This window comes from Phlebotomus papatasi, chromosome 2 (genome assembly GCF_024763615.1).
Source record: "Phlebotomus papatasi isolate M1 chromosome 2, Ppap_2.1, whole genome shotgun sequence".
Classification (NCBI taxonomy): Eukaryota; Metazoa; Arthropoda; class Insecta; order Diptera; family Psychodidae; genus Phlebotomus; species Phlebotomus papatasi.
In genome coordinates this window covers 14,073,024-14,094,826 of record NC_077223.1, presented here as the reverse complement: position 1 = coordinate 14,094,826, position 21,803 = coordinate 14,073,024, and the positions used below count along the sequence as shown (strand labels likewise).

The window sequence follows — 21,803 nt, the reverse complement described above, 5'->3', positions numbered from 1 at the left end:
ATAGCCACTAGAGGCGCTAATATCAGGACGAAGTCGTAAGAATTTCTTGAGGAATTAGAAAACTTTTTTATTTAGAATATGTTCTTATCAGCAAAAAAGATATTCCAGAATTATCAAAGAAATTTCCAAGCTACTCCTAGTATTATTTGGTAGAAGGATACCAAACTCCCTTTGCAGTCGGAAGAATTCTTTTGCCGTTTTTGGGACTCATTGCATGAAAGAATCATCACATATTTATAAAAACCTTGGAGTTTTTAGCTGTTGTATGATAAAATAAGATTTTGCAATGGATATAAAGGAAAATTCAAATCAGAAAATTTACTATAAAACGGTTATAGCATTCTTACTTCAAAAACAAAAAAACGCGAGAAACATTTTAATGGCGGACATGGCAGTTTCAGTTTCCATCATCGCTCCGTATCCACGAATATCGGAGAGAATCAGGTGAGATTTTCGTGTGGAATTTTTTGTGGAAATCGTTTTTTGACATTCCGCGCGTTGGTTTTGGTCACAAAAGAAACTGAATACTGAAGTAATTATAAATTAAATGAATGAATAAACAATTAACCCTCTAACGGGTAAGACCGCCTCCAGGCGATCTTCACAAAAATCACATTTACAGCGACAATAAAGGTTTTATTTATTTAAAAGTGCTATAGTGTCCTCGGTAATAGTCTTATAAACATCTCTTGAAAGTTTGAACTCATTTTGACTCTTCGTTTTGTTGCTATTCCCAGTTTTGTGTGACAGGTCAGAGAAACCCACCCGGCAAATTCTGCAGAAATTCGTCAGATTTGAATTACTAACTGCCGAAAAATCAGCAGAATTTCTGCAGAATTTTGTTCTAAGGTGGATCCGATCGTTGTATGAAAATTCTGCAGAATTTCTATAGAAAATTTTAAAATTATCGGCAGAATTTCTTTAGAGTATTTAGATGATTTCTACATTTCTTCTACCCTTTCTAATGTTTCTAAACATTATTTTAACTACATAAAAATATGTATTTCAATTTATTTAAAATTCAATTTTTGTTCAACAATTTTACGTGAATACTCTCTTTTTTTACAATATTATTATAATGTTATAATACAATATTATTAAATCAGCCATAATAGAAAATACGAAGGGGAAGGAAATGGTTAGAAAACACGAAAGAAATTCGCGATGCTCACGAAGTCGCACGACTATCCCGAAGCCACACGAAGTATCCGATTGAATGACAAGAAACGTTAAAATTTCAAAAGTGCAGAATTGCAGATCGAAGTTTTGCTGGGAAAAGCAACAAAAAATATTTGTGCAAAAAAACTCATTTCCAATTTCCATAAAAATAGCGATTTAAAGTTATCTGACTAAAATAAATTTATTTTTTACTGAAAGATATATATGTCATTCTACTTTGTATATTTTATTTAAAAAATTTGAAAAAACTAAATGTGAATTTTAGAAGCAAAAAGAATTTCAAAAAATTTTTATATTTTCTCACCTAGCGGCCAAACTAAAAGAGGTAATGAAGAATGGATGGGTTTTTCGACTTTATTGGGTCATAATTATCCTAGAAAACATTGTTTTAGAACTTTTTTTCGCATCCCGTCAAATCATTGCTCTACCTGCCGATTTTACTCTGAGGTTTTTTGAATTTTAACGGTATATTCTAGTACATTCAGAGAAAATCTGCAGATTCTCGGCAGAATTTCTCCCTAGAAAATCTGCATAACCTCCATTACTTCACAAAAATATTGTTGATTTATGAAGAAACTGTAGAAGTTATAAAGAAAATTGTATGCTCTGCTTAACAAGCATTACCGAGTACACATTTTAGATAAGTAAAAAAACTGCGAGCAAAAATACTAATTTCTTAAAAATCACCAATCGAATGATACAAAAACACGAAATTTTGGTCGACACTCTGTTTAAAGTTTTCACTTCACTTTTCTGTACTTGTAACACGGCGTCGCAGAATTCTTTATTTTATATAAACACCGTGATATCACTAAGAATAACTCTATAGAATTTTGCAAACTTCAGTGAAAAATTTTTCCATCTCTTCTGACACATCTTGTCTGGAAAGTCTGGAATGTAGAAAAAATCTACAGAATATCTACAGAAATTCATCAGAGATTCGTCATAAATCTGCCGAAATATTCTGACGAATTTTGTCCCAAGCCCAAATAAAATTCGTAAGAATATCTACAGAATTTATCTGCAGATATTCTGTAGAGGTGTAGATTTTCTCTACAGAAATCTTAAAGATATCTGCAGATATTATTTGACGGGATATTAAAGAAAACACCGTTAGAGGGTTAAATAACATTGTTATAAGCTTTGATTTATTCATCGCGACTTCTCTTAACACTTAAATGACTGCACCGGAATTTTTGCCAAATTTCTCTTTTTAATATTTTACTACAGTAAAAAAAAAACTTAAAAAAAAATCCTTTGCATTTATACTAATTCAATTATAAAAACGTATTTATACGTATAAAGATTTTCTCATTTTGTGGTTTTGTATAAATTTTCTAAAAATTGTCAAATAATGCTAAAGTGAATTTTCAGAGATTTTTGTAAGAAAAAGCCAATTATCATTTAATTTTTCTTTTTTTAAAGTAATTTGTGATTTTTCAAACTAATTTTTTTTGTGATTTTTCAAACCAATTTTCAATCGACAAGGCATATTAAATGTTATGAAGGTTACGAGTTTTCGCCAAGGAAAGTTTTCATAGTGGTTAATTAGGTATTGTTTTCGGATTTGACGAGTATTTTTGTAACGAGAACCTCGACAAACATTCATGATAGTTTCGCAATATTTGATAATCATTTCGAACTTCCGCTATTTTAATGACAGTTTGAGAATTTTTTGATATTTCGATTATTACAGAATTATTACAGAATTATTTCAGAATTCGGTTTTATCTCTATAAGAATATATATAAGAACTATAGTCAATTTGAGAAATATTGAAAGATCGTTGAAAATTTGAAATTTATAAGATGCTGATATACATTACAATCACTCAAGAGTAAAATTCAAAATTGATATATGTTTTTCTCGGAAAATTCTAGACATTATCCGTTTTATTTTCTATTTTCCATTGAGTATTTGAAGGAATTTTCTCGAATAAAAACTTTATTATCCTAAAGAAAAGAGTTTCTAATATTGTAATTTGTTTTTCAATAGAGATGTAACAATTTTTCTTAGATTGTATGTCGAATAAAAGAGAATAATATAGATGCAAATTTAAAGAATCTCACTCAATATATTTTTTCCTAATTTAAGGAGGAACACGTACATATAAAAAATAAAAAAATACTTCTTTAAAATATTTGTTTTGTTAACTCTTGAGATCTAACAATTTCAACTTACTAAAAAAGACCTTTTTCCTGATAAATTATGCGATCTTTTTTCTCCAGTTTTAGTTAAAACAAAAATTAAGAGTTTCAAAGAGTTCACGGCCAAGAAAACTGCTAAAAATCTGTTCAATTTCGTATTTATTAAGAATATAAATAGGTTAATCAAAGATCTAATCATTAAATGGTTACAACTGTTTTCTTATTCACGAGAGCTGAAACAAAATAAAACTAAAATAATAAACAATTTGGAAAATGATTGGTATCAAACTCAAAAAATTAGAAAAATAATGAGATAATAAGAAAAAAGTTCGAAATTCCTGCACAGTTTATTAAGAAAAAAAACTTCATTGAAATTTAAAATAAATATACGGAAATTGAATTTGTTAAGACAAATAATCATTTAAAAACCATTTAAAACTTTAAAAACGCGATATTTTAATTTATTTGCTTATTTTCTATGTAAATTAATCAAACTCTCACCGAGAATACCACTCGAGAATTCTCCCCGGTTTTCCCGGAGAACTCACCAAATAGGTGAGTTTCACACGGAGAGTTGGCTTTTCCCACAAAATCAAACTCTCACATCTGGAGAATACGGCCCCAGGGAAATCTTTTCAACTCTAAAATTTGAAAATTTATGACAGTCCCGCCATTTTTCATTTTATAGCACGTCAAACAATCTTCAACCAACTTCACAATGTTGAAGTGACAGTGTGTGTGTGAAGATGGCTGCCGATTGATTGTCATTTTTCTTGTTCGTACGTGAAAAAGTTTCTGTGAAAAATTCCGTGGAAATTCACATGAATCATAAATCAAAGTAGTGCAAGGATATCCATTGGCATCCCAAGAGGTGATTAATTGTGCAGTATAGCAGCAAAAGTGGGTGAAAGGTGGTGAAAAGTGCCATTGAAATTCGCGTAAGAGCTATTTGATTTTGATTGTGTGTGTGAGAACTCCAAGTGAACGAGAAATTTGCTTGGAGACTTTTTCCCTCGATACTCGCGACTAAACAAAATGGGAGACAGAAAAAACACACCCAGTCGACACTGGTGGACTCCTCAAGCATTTTGCGCAACAATATGGGGTCATTTTGGATGATAAAACCAACCCCGGGAAAATTGGTTTGCGGGAGGGTTTGAGTGGCTTCCCAGGAAAAACACCCACTTGGGGTCAAAAGCCACAGCTATACGAGTGAATTTTGTCCCCAAAAGCCACCCACGGTTTCCCATTGGCACGGTCTACGTGTCCAAATTTCCCATTTTCCAGGTCAATGGGCGAGAAAAGCAGCATTTGGCGAAAAAAAAATTGGTGCATCTCTGTATAGAGAGCACACAGAGTAGGAAAAAAAATGTCCGAGTTTCCGACAGAGACCACAGTACGTCTGTGAAGGCGCGCAACAACACAAAAGGGGGAATGAGAGATGGCGTTCAAAAACACAAACACATCGAAGCGCCACGTAGCGTCGTTCAATTGCAGAGAATGCATTTTTCCTGCAAGTGCGAATGAGACACATTCACATTTCCCTCCTTGTCTCCTCGGGGGGCATTCGCGTTCTCTCATTCCCTCTCACTTACACACACACAGGCACATCCATAAACAAATACAAACATTTGAGGTGAAAAAAAGGCCATTTCAGCGACTTTTCGGGCGTTTTTTGGGGCGCTCGTTCGCCGGACAGCGCTCATAGATTTCCAACAACTTTTTATTTCTTTCCGTCAAAGCATTTGCGTGCGTTTCGCGTCGGTATTTCTCCCATTTGGATGATTTTGCCAAGCGCAACGCAAGGGGTTTATCATTTCCACGAAATAATTCCCCATAGAAATAAATGCATAGAAAATATCAATTTAATCAATAGTTTTTCCCTCCAACTTCCCAGAAACGTCGCAAGACGCAGAGTTTAACGCCTTCAGTGGGATTTTTTCTCGCTAATTCTGGCCTGAATGCGATATTCTGTGGAGTAGCAAACACTTTGGTGCTAATGTTTTTCTTTTGTCGCCGCAGCAAAATGAAAACGTAGCATAGAGTGGACGAAAAAGCAGAAGAATTTGATAACAAAAACAGCAATGAAACGGTTTTGAAGTGAGAAAGATGACAGGATAATATAAACATCTTCCGGGGGGTATTCATTGAGGTTGATTTTGTCTAAACATTTATGCGATCATTAAAAAAATAAAGCGATAGAAACTCATGTTAATAAAAAAGACATTTAGAATTAGCAAGAAATTATATCAAACACAAATTTAAAGTGAATTCATTAAGTAATTTTTTTTTACAATTAAAAATAATAATAAAATATTTGAAGAATTGTCAATAGTCTCATTCTCTGCGAAATATAGTGCTATTTTTTGTTTATTATTGCTTTACGTCCTTAAATTTTGAATCAAATTTTGTAAGGCTCACAATACAATTAGAAAATCGTAGTAGGGGAAAGCGCGCTACCTTCTACGATTTATGCTTCGCACAAATCATTTTTTTTTCAGTATGTTATAAATGAATTTGACTCATTATATTTTAATTGCTAGTTCAATGTTTCAAATTTTCAGAAAAGTGTTATGGGTGAAATCCATAAGGGACATAGAGAAAAAATTGAATTGTGCGAAGCTTGAGTCGTCCAAAGGTAGCGCGCTTTCCCTTACATGAGAGTCTTTTCAGATCGGTCAATGGCACGGCCCTCCAATTTCAGGTTTAACGATATTGATTTCTTTGAAAAATTTTGATTTATGATTTTATTTTAACGGCAAAATTATCAATTAGATTTGGAAAATCAGTAAATTTTCCTTTTTATAATTTTGAGCCCCTTCTCCAGTATAAAAATGTCTAATGCTCTTGACAGATTTACAGCTTAAATCAAGAAACAGCTTATTAGGAAACTAATATGAATGTAGTCTAATCATTATGTTGATTACAATAACGTTAAGCCGTTTCTCGGCTTAAGTTGTAGCTGTAGGTGTGTCTATCTTTAGCACACTTGATAAGATGGGGTAATTCAGAATGATGTCTATTTCGGAATTTTGAGATTTTTTTTACTGTTTTAGATGGTCAAATAGAATAAGAAGTAGAAGAATTTACATTCCAGAGTACTTCGTTGTTTTTTTCTTTTTGCCATCTATTTTTTTTAGAAAATCTTGCAGTTCCAAATTAGAATAATTCCAAATTACTCCATCTTACCCTAAGGTGCTGGACATACTTACTAAGCTAATCAGGAGACGACACTAAACTAAACTAACACACTAAACTCACACTATTCTCTTTAACTCATAAGCCATAACTGGACTTTAGTAGTGTGTCCAGGTTCTTTTTGAAGTAAAACATCTTCTCCATGGTAATAAAAAACAAAGAGTAAGGCTGAAATCTTGATACATTTGCCAAATAACTTAACAAATCAACTACATGCCAGACTCATTCTGTAGAAGGAAATCTTTACATCAGATTTTGTCGAACTAAAAGAAAGCCTTCCTTCTGGTAGTAACCAAGACGAACATGGAAGCATATCAATCGTTTAAGTAGTGTATCTCGTCGAGAGACAACTACAGGCAGTGATGATTCTCTGAATGTGATGTCGTATGTAACTGTAGGGTAAATCCAGTAACTCAAACTATCCTCCACTCTTGTTTTTGTTCGTTACACCCTAGACACACAACTTAAGTCGAAAGACGACTTAATGGCAAATGATGGAAATGAAGTTTAACCATTCTATCGAATATAATTACGCTAAGCCGTCTCTCGGCTCTTTCTCAGGTCTGTGAAGGCCCTTATATGCATTACTTCATGTGAAGTTGAGGACTTAAACCATTTAGTCAATGTACCAGTAATACTTGAGATAGAATGTTCATATTTTGGGATTAGTTCCCCATAGATTAATAGATGATCAAACACATATTTTAACGGTCACTGATTTTAAATTCTGTGCATTAATTCATTACAAACTCTATTGCTTTAGATAGAGTAACTATAAAAAAAAAAAACAAATTGGCAACTAGAATTCAAATCAGGAAAGAGGATGAAGGCCAATTTTAACAAATTCGACCGAATGTCGAATTTTCCATCCGCCATTTTGAGCAAAAATTTTGCATGACCTTCCGCGAAGCAAGAAAATAATAACAAAATGTATTTTCATCACTGTCGGGCTATTTTTTCCAAGTAATTGAAGGACTAGTTACTAAAAATCTATTCCCGACAGCAATTCGGATAGCAATTACCCAGAAATAAATCATCTAAAATCACTCAATTTGCGTATGATGTATAATACCATGGTAAGGAATAGGTTAATAGTCTATTTCTAAGTCAAAATTATCCAAAAATTGTCGACTGATAAGAATCTAGAGAAGTTAAGCCTTATGGCTAAGCCTTAGGTCTGAAGCCCGTATTACTGTAGCTGATATTCTTAACAGGTAACCTAGGAGTGCCTTGTAAATCGGAATGCGAATCAACTAACAATCGAATTTCCACGCATACCGAATTGCATGCATTCCTTAGTCGCCTGCAAAGAATCTCAGGTACCATAAGCTTATTTGGGCTTTTATTTTTATATAAATTTGGGAAATTTTCGTATATTGACATACCCCTTTTTCATAGTAAATTAAATCATTTTGCAATATAATGAAATTTCGACATTTACAATTTTTCTCTCTTTCTCTGTTTTAGGACTACGCAGAAATCTGCCACAGCACTTAAAGCAGAAGCAATAAACAGCGTTTTTTTTTAGAAGAATCTACAAAGAAAATCCTTAGTTAATTGAGCAAGAAGAGGAACCATGCGGTGAGTAAATTTATCCAAGCAGAGAAATGAAACATACATTGACCATTAATAAATTTATGATGCCCTCATACATTCGACTTAGTCACGAATGAAATTTATCTAGTGACTTATGAATTTGACTAAGAATAAATTGAGTAAAAAAAAATATCTTTCGAAGCAAGTATTTTTGCAATAAGCTGAGACACATACCATCGTATTCTACTTGATTATTTGGAATTCTTATTAGTTCCATGGTCCTTATTTCTTATCAGAATTTCTAATGGTTTCAAATATTCGAGAATGAACAGTGGGAAGTCTTCAAAGTCTTTCTATTTGCAGTCCTAATATTTAGCCCTTATTTTTAAACATATCGGGTCTCAATATATCCATGTTACTTCATTTACCGTACTCACAAATCAATATTGATTAATCTCATATTAGGAAAATTAATTGCTATGAAGTAGTTCGTTCTATTTTTGTCTCACTGTAATTCATCAAATAAAATCATTGAGCAACTTCCCTTTGGCCTTCTTAGTGCAATACTCCATAAATTCTCAGAACTTAACGTGAAAATGTAGTTTCTTTGAATATTCGAAATTCAGTTTTCGTTTTCGAAAATCAATGACATTTTGTCCTTATCTACAATTAACGTTTAATAATTCGAAGATCGGTTTCGAAAGTCAAAGAAAAAACATTTTTACTTCTCGTTTCGTCCGCATGGTGACCGAAGTGTTTTCTGTTCGAATGTCGAAGTGTTTCGAGAGTTAAAATGTATCTTTTCTTTTGCTTTCTTGTGGGGAAACTCAAAGCAATATGGCTCACTTCATAGTAATTCCCTTCATAATCACTGAATGATTCTTTTAACAGCTTCTAAGTGTGATATTTCATAAAGTTAACCCACCTTGTACGAAAATCTTGTTTGAAAATTCGAAATTGAGTTTGAATGCTTCGAATATCAACGACTTTTTGTGGAAATAGTGCTCGCTTTACCTTTTATCCAAGACACTATTGAAGACTCATACTTTAGCAATGAATGAGCCCAAACAGAAGTAGATTTTGATTCTCTAATAGTGTCTTGGATAAAAGGTAAATGGAACTCTATTTGCACAAAAAGTCGTTGAAGTTCGAAGAATTCAAATTCAATTTCGAATTTTCATACTAAGTTTTCGAACAAGGTGGGGAAAATTTATCAAATATCACACTAAAAAGCTGGCAAAAGAGTTACTCAGTGATTATGGAGTGATTAAATAATGGGACAGAAACAATAAACGTCGTTTTTCTGTTTTTTTCCTCACAATAATGTGAAGACCGTCACATAAGAAGTAAGAAAGTCTCTTTTTTGGATCTTCAAATAGATTTTCGAATTTTTCAGGATCTACTTCTGTACGGAAAGAATGGGAAGATTATGCAAATTGTTACGTTCCTTTTAGCTGAGACACTTTTATATAAACTTAATCTGTGAACAGATAATTTGGATCAAGGCGTCACTTTTTGTACAAACACGAACCATTTCGGAAAGGGAAGTTTCCAAAAATACGGAAAAACATATAAAAATAACCGTGCTTTTTAAGTTTCTAAAAAAAAAACAGAAGTTAATTAACAATTTTTTTCAAGATTTACCCGTTCGGTGGGATTTCATTTTTTAAGTAAATACTGAGAGGTTGTAGAGAAAAAGGCATTTAAAAAAATCGAGTGATTTAATTTGCCACCGATATGTGTCTCGGTTAATAATGTTCAAGTTTGTTTTTTCAATTATATTTTTTCCATAATTCAAATTTCTATAAACAGAAGAGTCCAAGAGTTTTAAAGAGCTATTCTTTCGAATTGGATTATATTTTTTCTGACTAAATACTGAGAGGATGTAGAGAAAGTTGAGTATTAGTTTAATTTTTAAAGTTAAGTATTAGTTTGATTTTTCAGTACGCTTTTGTCCTTATTTAAGTCTATGAAGCTGAAAATAAGTGACAATTTACAGAAAAGAGATAAGTACGTTTGGTATTAGAATGTGTCTCTGCTAACAATTTTCAAATTACATTTTTTCTAAATATTTCTGCCCTTATTCAAGTTTCTAGAAAAAAAGAAACACTTTTTTTCTAGAAAAAAAAGAAACAAGAAAAAAAGAAACAAAAAAAAGAAAAAAAAAGTTGCTCCTTCAGATTGAATTTAATTTTTAGTAAATAAACTCTTAAAGGTTATAGAAAAAAAATAAATAAATATAATTATGAATGCCATTGGTATGTGTCCTCGCTTAAAATTTCTTAGTTCGGTTTTTAGATGTTTTTAGAAACAGAAGATTATAAGTGACATTTTTCATTGCATTTCACTTTTTTTTTACACAAAACACTGATAAGTTTTATAAAAAAAATGAATTAAATATGATTTCATCAATATATTTCTGCCTTTATTCAAGTTTCTAGAAATAAAAGAGACGCTTTTCTAAAGAGTTACTCCTTCAGATTTAATTTAATTTTTAGTAAATAAACACTAAGAGGTTATAAAAAAAAATAAAAAAAGATAATTATGATTGCCAATGGTATGTGTCCTCGCTAACAATTTCTTAGTTAGGTTTTTAGAAGTTTTTAGAAACAGAAGATTATAAGTGACATTTTTCATTGCATTTCACTTGTTTTTACACAAAACACTGATGAGTTTTATTAAAAAAAATGAATTAAATATGATATCCATTGGTATGTGTCTCCGCTAACAATTTTCCAGTTTTGTTTTTTTTTTCAATACATTTTTGCCCTTACTCCAGAATCTTGGTGATAAGAAATGCAAAATTGGTAATTGCAGTGATCCGTCGTTGGTGAGATGCTCTTGGACGTGTGGAAAAAGCGCGAGACTCTGGCCAGGCGAGGTGTAAGGATTATTGTGGACGCTATGACACGCAAAAGGCGCCCAGTTCGTGACACAAAAGTGCCCAAAGAGGCGAATTATGTGAAAGACACTTACTACGATTCCCTGATTGACAGCACCAAAGTGGCTGGGGGACGGGTGAAGAGTGAGACTGTGCAGGGTAGGGGGGAATCCAATGGTCCGTCGTTGCGCTCAAAGCGTGAAACGTGCAAACGGATCAACTATACAGAACCCAAGGATGAGGAGTGCTTGATAGAGAGGCGCAAAGGGAAGCCACCACTCTACAAAGTTATCGACAAGAGTATGTCGTATACCAAGCAGAATCACACGGGTCGCGATAGATTTCCGGGGCGACCGAAGCCCAAGGTGCTATCGAATCTCGTGGCGAAGATCCGGAAGAGGCGTAAGACGGCACTGTCGGTGCTGAGTGACGAAGCGGATAATTTTATGTTTCCGCGAACGACAACGAGGGCAGACACCGAAGACAGTGATTCCGTTGATCTGGACAGTAAGATAGAGATGCTCAACCATGAGATGGGAGAGTCTCCGGGACGCACCAAGGATGCTCCACCGAATGGACTGAGGCCAAATCGGAGGAAGAAGAATCACGTTGACAGCTATTTGGATGACAACAATTCTGACTATGGGAAATTCTCACCGACAGCATCAAGGCTGTTGGGTCAGGATGCTGTGGAGCCAATGGCTGAAATTGAGGATGTTAAGCCACAGACTCCGGTGATTCCCAATCTCACCAGGATCATCAATAAGGAGGAAATTGTGCGACATAGATTCGCATTTGAAAGGGTGCCAACGACTGAACCGTGGTACGATGCATTCCTAAGGCAGGACGAAGGACGCGAAAAGGTCTTTGAGTACTACGGAAGCACAGGTTAGTGGATCAATTCTCAAGTTGTTCCTTTCCTTTACGATATCTCTATTTGGACGGGAAGAAAAGTACATAGAAAATGCGAAATTCCAGACAAAGTAATTTAGGGTTGGGGACAACTCTCGTAAAACTTGACAAAAAAAACCAATCAAAAAAATAGTTTTGAAAAGTAATCTAAAATTGCATTCTTACCAAATGATGACTAGATCATCAAAATTTATTATCTTTCAAATTGAAATGAAATTATTGTAGGGTAAGGGCTCATAATTTTGACCAGTCTGCTTATAAGTATCGATGTTCCAAGTTTGAAGTGCCATATTTTCAATACTAATTGACTTTTTTTGTTGCTCTCTTTTCAGAAGGGTTGTTTAGAAACTTGGCAAGCTATTTATCGTCTTATTTTTACTAAAATTAGTTTTAATACGTTTAAAAATGAATTGATATGTTGAGGTGAATTTGAGTCTTATTTTGGACAACTTGGTTATTAATTTGGACAACTCCGCTGTAAATTTGGACAGCTAATCCGCCTCAACAGGATGCCCATTGTTCTCCATTTCAAGAACCAATCTTACCAAGTCCTCTTCCTGTTCATGTAAGGGAAACGTAGAATGTCACAAGAAGCCCGGAAACTTTCCATATCATTGATTAAAGTGAGTTGACTTCGGTACTCCAAGTACGTGCGGATTAGCGCATTCCTTAAGCTTTCCTGGAGCCTTTCAAGGCTTTTCTCACTACATCTCTTTCGTAGAGATGATGCTCCTTTGTTTCTCCAGGCATTTGTCCAACCTAGTCATCACAAAAGCTAAAACTTCACGAAATTTCGTGAGAAAAACAACTGTCCAAAATAAGGAGTATCACCTTCCTGGTGAATGTCTTAAAAAATTTCCCATTTTTCAGACGAAAAATCTAATGCACAAGGCAAATCTCACGTCAGGTCAAATATACAAATCACCATTAATGTGAATCAACACAATATTCAATGAATATTCAATAATGTTACTCAAAAAAAAATGCGAAGATACATTGTTAGTACTTCATCACAGCTAAATAAGACTGAAGTAAACACGAAGTTCTGTCATATTTCTCGTAAGCAATTGCTCACACTGAATTTTCAACAATAAAGCAATTTCAACTCAAATTATATTCAAAATTTAACGTATTTAGTGTTAAAATCTTCCAAAAAGAACAAATATTTAGATAGAATGTTATTATTCATCAAATATTGGAATAATTTCATTTTAATCAATTTATTTTTAGTGTAAAATTTTATCCTCAAAGTGTCCAAAATAAGAAACTGGACAAAATTATGAGCCTTTCCCCTACAAAAGTGAAAACATCACACTACGTGTTTTCTAAATTAAGAAAAAAACATGGGTTCGGCGGGTAGGGAAGGGGTGGAGGGGTGGTTGTTCCCTGAAAGTACCAAGTTTCCATCTCTAATCCTTTGGCTTCTAAACGTGGTAGCTACTGAACGGACGGGCGAACAGTGTGACGTCAACAAGCTCGAAACTTCAGATTTCCAAAATTCTACCAAAATACGATCCCGTAGGGGGTCAAAAATCAAGGGATTATAACTGCTCTCTAATCGGAGTAGTACAGGCTTGGACGAATTTTCCGAAAATCAAAGAAAAATCTTGGTTTTGGAGGGCTGGAGGAAAACGCATAAGGTCAAATAAAAAAAATAGTGTACGAGAATGAACCGTTTGATTTCTAGCCGTGTTACAAGCTTTCGACAAAAAAATATTTTTGAAAAATATTTGAGAAAGATTATATCAATTACGGGTACTACACCGACTCATGACCGAAAAAGTCCGACGCAGCAAAATGCAATTTTAATAAGCGAATCTGTTAAAAAGCAGGCACTGCAAAGTGGCTAAAATTTGGCCTTCGAAAATTCGATATCGAAATGATTTTCGAACATAGGTGTCAAGGATGAAATATTCGCGTTGACTACGTCCAAAACATATTCGAAAATGAAAACAATTGTAGGAGCCATTTTCTAAATAAACCAAAATTTATGGATTTGGTGGAGTAGAAAAGGAGGTGGGGTCGTCAAAGACCGGAAGTCTTTATCCTACCTTTATCTTACCGTTTAGCCTCTAGCCGTGTCACAAGTTGCAAAAAGTGGATTATATAACTACCCTCTTTTTGAGTTTGAGCAATAAAATAAAAACAGTAATCAGCGCCACATGTGGGAGATAACAGTGCCCTCATGCGGAAGAATAGGCTGAACGTGTGAATAAATTATATTGGAGTTTTTTCTTAAGTATCTTCGTGACAGTAAAGCTATTTAGCTCTCCTAAAGTTAAAAAAATTAAACAATGAAATATTACCAAAGTGTTTAATAGTAATTCTTCCAACGAGAATTACTTGAAACTCAGATAAGGGAAACCGGGGCAGAGTTATCCGGCAATAGGATTAGATAGTGTGGTGGTATAATTTGTCTTAGAAGGAAGATTGGGCAAACTATTTTTTATTCAGAGTAATTAACTCCTGTCCTATCCATTGAAATATTTATCAGATCAATTTAAATACGTTTTTTATCAATTATAAGCAAGGAAAAAAATTCAGTTAGGGGAAGGTTTTGCAGGTTCGTACTAAAAAAGGAGTCCAAGATTTATGATTTTTTACTGAATGCCACACAAACCGAATCAATTATATCATTATATCAAAAAAATGTCTTACTTATTGGGTTCATAATTCTGCCTCACCAAATTTCTGGAAGTCCTTGGATTTTCCTCTACTTGGATCCTCTGAAGTCTCATTTTGATAGGGAAGTGCGTGTTTTCTTTCGAGATTTTAGTGAAAATTGTTTAATATCCCAAAATTTTCTTGTGAATTTATTCAGTGGAATCTCTGATGAGTCAAATATCCCGAGCGACATGCACAGTTTGGATCAGAATAGTGAGGAATTCTCAAATTCGGTGGTCAATAATTTTGACAGATGTTTTTACGAACCTGCAAAATTCAATTATCTTGAGCTGCAAGGGTGGTAATTTTTATGAATTTTCCTACACCCACAAAAATGACCCCCTTCAAACAAAAGATTTTCACGGTAAATATTAACCCTGATAAACCCTCTATAACTTGGAATAGTTGCTTTTTCGAAAAGACACTTGCAGTGTGCAAATATGAATAAAATATTACACATCAGAATTACGATTTTAGGGCCATTTTTTATTTTTGCCTTTTGGACCCAGGAAAAAAGGCCTAGGCTTCCAAGTTTGTCAGGAAATGTGAGATGTAGGACTAGCTTATTTCCATAGATGAAATTCATTTAGTAACTTGGAAAAAAATCAACTTTTACGAAGCTACAACATTACGAAGGTACAACACCTTCCCCTATTGGCTAATTTTACACTGGTCTCTCCTACAGAAAATTTGGAATTTTGTCTTTTAATATAATCAGAGTTTTATCATGATTATTTTCAATGTATTTTTTGACCATCAGGAATAATTTAATTCTGTTGAATATGAATAATAAATTAATACAGAAAAATGAGGAAAATATAAAAAATTATTTCGATGAATCATAAAATAAATATATTAACTGAAAATTAAATAAAAGTGACAATGAAATGTGCAATTTTAGCTTTTTTTATAAATATATTTTATTAATCAATATTTTGCAAAAGAGAATTAAATTGAAATCATTGTCATAGTATTTTATTTACGTCGTCGGCAGTAAAAGAGAGATATTTTATTTCAAAATATAGGATGTGTAGGGTAAGTGTGCCAAATTTCGGCATAGTTGCATGCAAGCGTCAAAGTCTCAAGTTTAAAATGTAATATTTTCTGAGAGCTGTTCTTGTAATTGTTATTATTATTATTTTTTATTTGTACAGAGGACAGATTGTCCTATGAAATATTAATAAATTGAATTGAATTGAATTAATATTTTAAATACAAATTGATTTTTTTTATTCTTCATTCTGAAAGAGTGTTGCTTGGAAACTTGTAGACAGTTCATCGTCTTTATTTACTCTAAAGATATTCTTAAAACATTTTAAAATGAATAAAAATATAGACATAGCTTTGGTGCCCTATTTCGGCCACCTTCATTCTCATAGTTCCTTGACCTTTGGGAATTCTTCCAATATCTTTTTCACGTCATCTCGTTTGTCGAAGCTACATTTTTTTGTTATACTTTTGCATTGTATAATCTCTAGAGTACGTAAAATCTAAAAGTTCATGGAAATTCGAGAAACAAAAAAGGTGGCCGGAATTGCAAGCTGGCCGGAATTTGAAACACTTACCCTATCATGATTATTTTCAATGTATTTTTTTCGACCATCAGGAATAATTTAATTCTGTTGAATATGAATAGGAAAATGAGGAAAATATAAAAAAATTATTTCGATGAATCATAAAATGAATATAACTGGAAATTAAATAAAAGTGACAATGAAATGTGCAATTTTAGCTTTTTTATAAATATTTTATTAATCAATATTTTGCAAAAGATAGTTAAATTGAATGTGTGTTTTACAGCTTACCGGAAACTGCCATTTGAAATGGGACCTCTTCCTCCCCTGCCACCCAATTGTTGCTCCCTGATGGTGAGCAATTCCAAAACCACCTCCACATGCACCAAAACCTCCGCCACAGACTCCTCCAAGGAGGATCCGAAAAAGTCCTCCTGTCCCTCCTCCAAAGCCACTGGCAGCAGTTCATCCAGCGAAGTGCTGTCGAAGGCGATGAATAAGAAACGCCGACAATTGCTGGACATTGAGTATCCGCGCAAGAGTCCGCGTAGGCATGCATCTACGCTGGCCATTCTGAGTTGTCTGGTGCAGCAGCGGAAAAAGGAGGAGAGTGCCAGTGAGTCGGAGAAGAATGGTGGGTGCAGCGATGAGAGTGATACGCAGAGGGAGAAGAAGAGAACAAAGACTGCCTCGCCAAAGAGGGAACGACGGGACTATATCAATGTGGCTCAGTTAAATCGGGAAATTGAAGAGCTGCTGAGTGATCCGGGCAATGAGAGTTTTGAGAGTGTCGATGTCAATGTGTTGGAAAATGAGAAACTCTTTGTGCCCCTCAATACATTGCCGGATTTTATGAGTTTGGTAGAAAGTGCAGAAGATGAGGGAATAGTTAAGGAGCAAATTGGCAATGAGAGTCAATTGAAGAATACCAAGAAGAGGAAGAACAATAGGACAGGATGGCCAAAGTGCAAGAAGAATCGAGGAGTGAGAAAGAGCACAAATAGTGAAACGGTGGTGAATGTAAAGAGTGAAGATTTATGCGTGGGGACAAATGTGGTGGAAGCCAAATCGCCAGACAGTGAAATTTTCACAGTGTCATCGTCCACGGAGAGTCTTCAGTCGGGATTGAGTGATTTAGATGGGAAAACTGCCACGAAAGATTCCGATACGTTGAGTTTCAGTGCAAAGAGTTGCTTCATCAGTGACGATCCGGAAGAGATCAATGGGACAAATTCGTCAGATAAGGAGGATGTGAGAAAGAGTCCGAGTCCGGAAAGGGTGAAAATTAAGGTGGAAGATGAGGAAGAACGTCGTCTTACCCGAAGAAATTTCTATCAGCCAGTTATTGCGCTCAATCGACTGGATACTCAACTCGTGTACAATTCCTACAGTCTGAGATCATCGGTGGTCACGACCAAGGCCAAAGGGAAGTGCAGACGAAATGAAAAGGGGCAGTATCTAAAGGCACTATCTCTGTCGCCGAAGAAGAAAAAGAACACATACAGATAGGCAGAAATGGACAATCCCGAGCTCTGAGAGACAGGTACTAAATTTTTAGAGAAAAAAAGAAATAACAATAATGGCATAATTTTACTTTACTGGATATTTTTTTGAGAAATAGAAAAAGTTCCTCCCACTAAGAAAAATAGGCCACGCCCCTTCGTGAATTATCGCCAAATAAGTTAAGATTGTTTTTATTTTCAATATTAACTATTTTTAGCAGAATTTAATAATGGAGCTGTTCTTCATTTAACTTTACAAAGAATCTAAGAATGCCGCTTGAGAAAAAGAAGCCACGCCTCTACACTGAGAGAAATCCGAAAAAGTTAAAATAACTTTCCGGAAATGTTTATTTTACCCTGCAGTATTGATCCGAAATCGGTGTAAATATTACCCTTTTTAGGTGTATTGGGGGTTAAAGTTACCCTTTTTCATGTTATTTTTACCCTTAAAAAGGTGTATAATTAACATTAAATAATATTGATATATTTTTACACCCAAAAAGTGTTAAAGTTATGAGGAAAAGAAGTTAATCGCATCCCCTTTTTTCTCAGTGTAGGGTGGAATCACCAGTTCTCGCCAGTGCCCCACTTTTCGCCACCTATATTGAAATCGCTATTTATTGCAATTTATCAAATAAATGAGCCACAAAGTTATTTGTATTTTTTCTGCTGCTACGTATAGAGTCGAAAAATAATAAATATTCGTTTTGGATTTACAATTTTGATAATTTTTTAGAGTAATATTTATTTTTTATTTTTTCAAAAGCCTTAAGAAAAGACATTTTTCTTATGATATATCTTGTTCGAATTTCGTAGTGACCAGACTAGTGTGTGGAAAAAGTCAAAATGAGGCTCATAGTATTCTTGAGTCATTGCTAAATCCTTTCAAAACGACTGAGTTTCTCTTTTACCAGATATCTACTATGGTATTTTGTAAATTTTTGTAACCTTGTGTTTTCGTACAAAATTTCGAAATTCTGTTTAAATTTTTCGAATATCTGTCGATAATTTTTGCAAAGAGAAAACCATTTGCTTTTTAGCCGAGACACTTTAAAGGAATCAAATTCCAGACGAACTCAGCGACTGGTCGGTTTATCAACAGGATAACAATTTTTACAAAGCTGTGAAAATTGTTATTATTATTAATAAATTTTACAAACTTGGATAAAAAAATAATAGAAAGGGAAATTGAGTAGTCTTATGTCCCTTAATGCTCACATTAACTTTTGTTTTGTAAACTTGTTTTAGACACTTCAATGAGAGTGAATGAAATCTAGATGTAGTCATCTCGCTCAGTCTCATAGGAAACTTTCTTTGTAAATATGTTTTCGTAATTGCTTATGAGAGTGAGAGAGATGACTAGATCTAAGTCGCACTCGCTCTCACTGAAATGTCAAAAACATATTTACAAAACAAAAGTTATTGTGCGCTGGACATTACACTATCTATAATGTTTTTTTAAGTGTTTTAGTTAAATCTTTTATTGCTATTTGAAAAGGATTCCCCTTTGTGAAATTATTGGATTTCCATGTAACAGAGAAATTATTTATTGTCTGTCAAATGGGCATTGGGGAAAATCCTTACTGTTTTGTTTTATTTTCATTTTTGTCAACCGGATAAGCATCCAACAGGAGCCTATTGAAGCGTATTTGATTGATGACCGGAAAATTTACACCATTTTATTATTTGTTTAAAAAATTTTGTCAAATAATAAGACCGTTCAAATCTTGGATGGTGAGAGACCTCTGACTCGACTGAGTGTCACAGTTGTGAGTTCTAGTCCCGTCTGGTGCATAAGATCGAAGCGTCGAAACGGATATTTTTCACGATACATTGTAAAGGGGTGGCAAAGCGTACCAGACTTTGCGAAGTGCTCGAATTCGTGACTTTCGTGTTATAGGGTAAATTAAGCTAATTCAAAACCTGCTCTAAATGGAAATTTTACGCTACTCCAAATGGAAACGTCATTGTTTTCATGATAAATACAGTACTAAATTGCTATATTTTTATATCTTCTATACCACAGTTTCATTATTTAGTTAATTTTTCTCCAAATAAAGCGAAAATCCATTCATATTCACAAATTTTTATTTGTTAATTTCTCAAAAATTAAAAGTGTACCTTTTCATCATCGAATTTTTCATTGATCGACCATGTTTTCCAATGAAAAACACAATGAGGTGACTCTTGTTTATTTGTTTTGTTTAACATTTATATCATATTTCTGGCTAATTTTAGTTAAATTAAGTGCTAATCTTTATTGTTAACGGTACGTGAAGTTTTCAAATGAAATAATTACCTATTTCGTGAACAAAAAGGGTTTTTATGAAGTGTCTGCAAATGCTTCAACAGGAAACCCCGGAAATATGATTTTTTTGGAGAGATTTTCTTATTGTTTTGGATGGGAAAGGAAAAAAGACCAGGAATAAGAACAAATCCTGCACTCAGGAGCAACTCAACAAGGTTTTTGGAAGCCTTTCGTCGCGGTTTCACTTACACTGGTCTCCAATTACAAACTTTCCCTTGTCTCCATTTGGATTAATTTGTTTCCAATAGAAGCATTTTACACTCGCGTATTTTTCTTGTATTTAAGAAGTTTTCAAATTATATATAAAGAATTTCCACTAAACAGTAACATTCATGAAGAGACAAGGAGGAAATTTATGTAATTCTCTTCAGAAAAAAATATGAACTTAATGTGTTGAATGTCCTGTCAAAGTTAAAGCGTCTGAAAATAATTTTGAATTTACCCTAATCTCAAAAGTGCTTTCGCACCATTTATTGTTTACCGGTTCTTAACCGATTTGAACCGATTTATAAATTACTAAAAATATTGTCTAAAATACACCTTAAAATCCACCTTGAATTTTGAATAAAAATTAAGTTTAGAATTTATTTAGGACCGATTGGAACTAACTTAATTTTATCGGAAGTTCCAAGACCTTTCCAACGAGAACAAACATGACCCCATTTGCTTGATAAATGCGCTCTCTAGTGTGTTTTTAACCTTTGACCTTAAAAACCCGTTATTAGTAATGATTCAACGGTATTTTCGTATGACAAAATGTTCGCCTGGATAATCTCTATAACGTGAAAAAAATGCACGACGCGTTTTCGAGCAATTCCAAGAAAAAACATGGTATTGGAGGCAAAGGGGAAGGATGGAGTTATATAAGGGGCATGTGAACGATCCTTGAGTCGACATATGAGGGGTCTCCCTTAAGTCCCAAATCGCTATCTGTTACCTTTTGGCCTCTAGAGTTTGCGACAGTCGGACGGACAGACGGACAAACATCGTGACATCATTTCTCAGAAATCGTCTGAAATGCGAAGATTTTTTGAGAAAAGTGGTCTCTTATCATTATTTAACGGTTACTGAATTTAAATTCTTTACAAGAAACCATTTCAAACACTATTTATTTGTATAGTGCAAGTAACTAAGAAAAGAATTTGTCAATCAGAATTCAAATTATAAGAGAAAATGAAGGAAAATATTATCAAAATCGAAGCATTGTCAAATATTTCTTACGTAACTTCGAGCACAAATTTTGCATAACTTTCCAGCATGCGAAAAAATCCAATCAAATGTATTCTACCTCTGTTTTTCGTATTTATAATACGTATTTGAAGACCTGAAAAAAAACTTAAAGTCCCTTTCCAACTTCGATTAGGATTTAATTGTGCAGAAATCAATTAAAGCGGGAATATTTTGGAAATAAATAGGGGCGCACTCGTTTTCGAGACAGGCATCTCTGAAATAGAAAAAATTCTGCTCCTCAGAAAGCATTAATTCTCCTCAATGTTAAAAAAAATCATTTAAAAAATAACGATCTTCGATTGAGCATAATTCATGAAGGGGGCGTGGCCTAAAGTGTTTATAATTGGAATTTACATAAGATGAAATTCTTTTTATCCACAGAAACCATTAAAAGAAAAGTTTCAGTAAAGCAAAAGTGTCCTAAAAAAAAATCTCTTGTGAATAAAAGGAAAAAAGTGAGCGAGATTTTTTGTACCATAAAATTTTCATTTCATTGTACTTCTTCCTCATAGGATCATTGTTTTTTATATTTTATTCATTTTTTTTAGAATAATCTCGCTATGTTTGTATTAAAGAGTCCTTTTTTTATTTCACATTTCTCTCTCTCTCGGACAACCAGAAAAGAAAGATCTTTAAAAAAAGATTCTTAAACCTAACTGTAAGAATTTTATGTAAAAAAAACAACAAGTATTCTTAACAAGAAAAATAGCATATTAAAAAAAATCTCTACTT

The 21,803-nt window shown here is 33.7% G+C and overlaps 1 protein-coding gene across 8 annotated transcripts; it reads left to right on the top strand.

Annotated features, from left to right (window-relative positions):
• Positions 1–4,043: 4,043 nt before the first annotated feature.
• Positions 4,044–21,777, top strand: LOC129802665 (protein chiffon). 8 transcript variants are annotated; one of them, XM_055848657.1, is made up of 5 exons: positions 4,044–4,197; positions 7,992–8,105; positions 10,878–11,829; positions 16,318–17,574; positions 21,453–21,777. In XM_055848657.1, exons 3-4 carry the CDS (start codon positions 10,896–10,898, stop codon positions 17,538–17,540), a joined length of 2,157 nt encoding a protein of 718 aa, XP_055704632.1. In that variant the 5' UTR covers positions 4,044–4,197; positions 7,992–8,105; positions 10,878–10,895; the 3' UTR covers positions 17,541–17,574; positions 21,453–21,777. The 8 variants fall into 8 exon arrangements, with proteins under 8 accessions (XP_055704632.1, XP_055704628.1, XP_055704631.1 ...); XM_055848656.1 differs by having other exon boundaries at positions 4,059–4,197; positions 21,691–21,777; XM_055848655.1 differs by having other exon boundaries at positions 4,059–4,197; positions 10,840–11,829.
• Positions 21,778–21,803: the final 26 nt, after the last annotated feature.